The 1,488-nt window shown below is 36.1% G+C and overlaps 1 protein-coding gene across 1 annotated transcript in view; it reads left to right on the top strand.

The window, feature by feature from the left end:
- LOC117113336 overlaps positions 1-1,448 on the top strand; it is a 5,043-nt gene extending 3,595 nt beyond the window's left edge. Inside the window, exon 5 of the mRNA XM_033256647.1 lies at positions 435-1,448. Within this exon, the coding sequence (XP_033112538.1) occupies positions 435-593 (159 nt within the window). The 3' untranslated portion in view covers positions 594-1,448. The remainder of the gene's footprint in view (positions 1-434) is intronic.
- The last annotated feature ends 40 nt before the right edge of the window (positions 1,449-1,488 follow it).

Raw genomic sequence — 1,488 nt, 5'->3', positions numbered from 1 at the left:
TGAAAAAGACGATGAGATGTCAACGACTTGGTAGACTTAGAACACAAATTTTATTCAAAACATGAATATTTCAACCCGTCCTCGGGTCTTCTTCAGCATGTGTGACAAACAAAATATAAGTTGGCTATTACAATAATTATGTCGACCAATCATATTATACTTTACTTTTTATGATAATTAGATATATATATATATATATATATATATATAAATTCATAACAATATCGTACGGGCCTCTGTGGTCTAAACAGTATGAGGCTTGCCGACATAGCGAGAGAGGTTCAAATAGCACCAGACCTCATTTCATGCAACTATAATAAGAAACTATCATTGATGAACTATGTTTGATTTATAATATCTTGCTCCTATATATATATATGTACAATACTTTTAAACAGGATTCTAGTATATGAAATTTGTTATTTGTTTTTTAGAAATTGGAAGAAGAATTTGAGAGAAAAGAAGCAGACCTTAAGAAACAGATTAAAATTCTGGAATGTCAATTGGAAGATGCAAGTTTGGGGCACAATAGTACAAGTTCAGTGCATTCAGCCAATGGGAATAGGAAATCAACAGTGTGCGTAGTAATTTGACATTTTGAGACTGATAATGTTAAAAATAGATGCATGGGGATGTGAAATATTGTCTCATACTATTGTCTCATATATTTATCTCAAATCTAGTGAAGTACAGTGAGATTGGTCCTCTTGTTAAATCGATCGGACACACTTCCTCACCCTTAAAGTTGGACGGCGTTAGGCCTACAATCATTTTACCCATATATTGAATCTAATCATGCAGGCTTCCTATTATATACTGCATTCTAAGGGATGTTGCATGGGTCGAGTCACAGATAACTGGTGCTGAACCATGGCGATCTTGAGACGCTAGCCACAAGGTGCTCCTACTTTGAAATACTAGGTACAGTACTGTATAGTACAGAACATAGTCTTTCAGAAGCTACTGTACCAATATATGTCCCATCTGTATGCTAAAGAATGCAATATGGTTTTTGGAAAAAGAACAAGGTTGTTTTTTGGTACTGCTCAATTTACTACCAAGAGCAGAGGCGAATCAAGAATTTATCAAACATGGGGCACTAAATTGTCAGAATAGGTAATTAGGAAGCACTAGTTTACTTTAGCAGCAGTGGGTTTTGGGGTGGATGCAGGGGTGCAGACAGTGCGATCAAACACCCTAAATTGTATTAAGAAAAATTATTGTACTGTATCGTATTGTTGATATGAATTACCGGTAATATTTTTAAGTTATGAGAGTCAATTTCCGGGCACCTAGAGTTCCATATTCTCTCAATTTTCTCACCCCAAACCCCAAGGTGGGGCTGAGGTGGTGTGGACTCTCACACCCCCTGCCACCAAATCCTGCATCCGCCCAGGGGTTGGAGGCCCTGTTAAAACATTTTGTATTTGTATACTACCTTTTTATTTCAATACATAGTATAAGTATGTATTGGAATTTTTAAAATGC

This window comes from Anneissia japonica, unplaced genomic scaffold (assembly GCF_011630105.1).
Source record: "Anneissia japonica isolate Jap-2015-1 unplaced genomic scaffold, ASM1163010v1 scaffold287589_len272378_cov178, whole genome shotgun sequence".
NCBI lineage: Eukaryota > Metazoa > Echinodermata > Crinoidea > Comatulida > Comatulidae > Anneissia > Anneissia japonica.
Note: the sequence above shows the minus strand (reverse complement) of the source record. Positions and strands in the feature narration are given on the sequence as shown.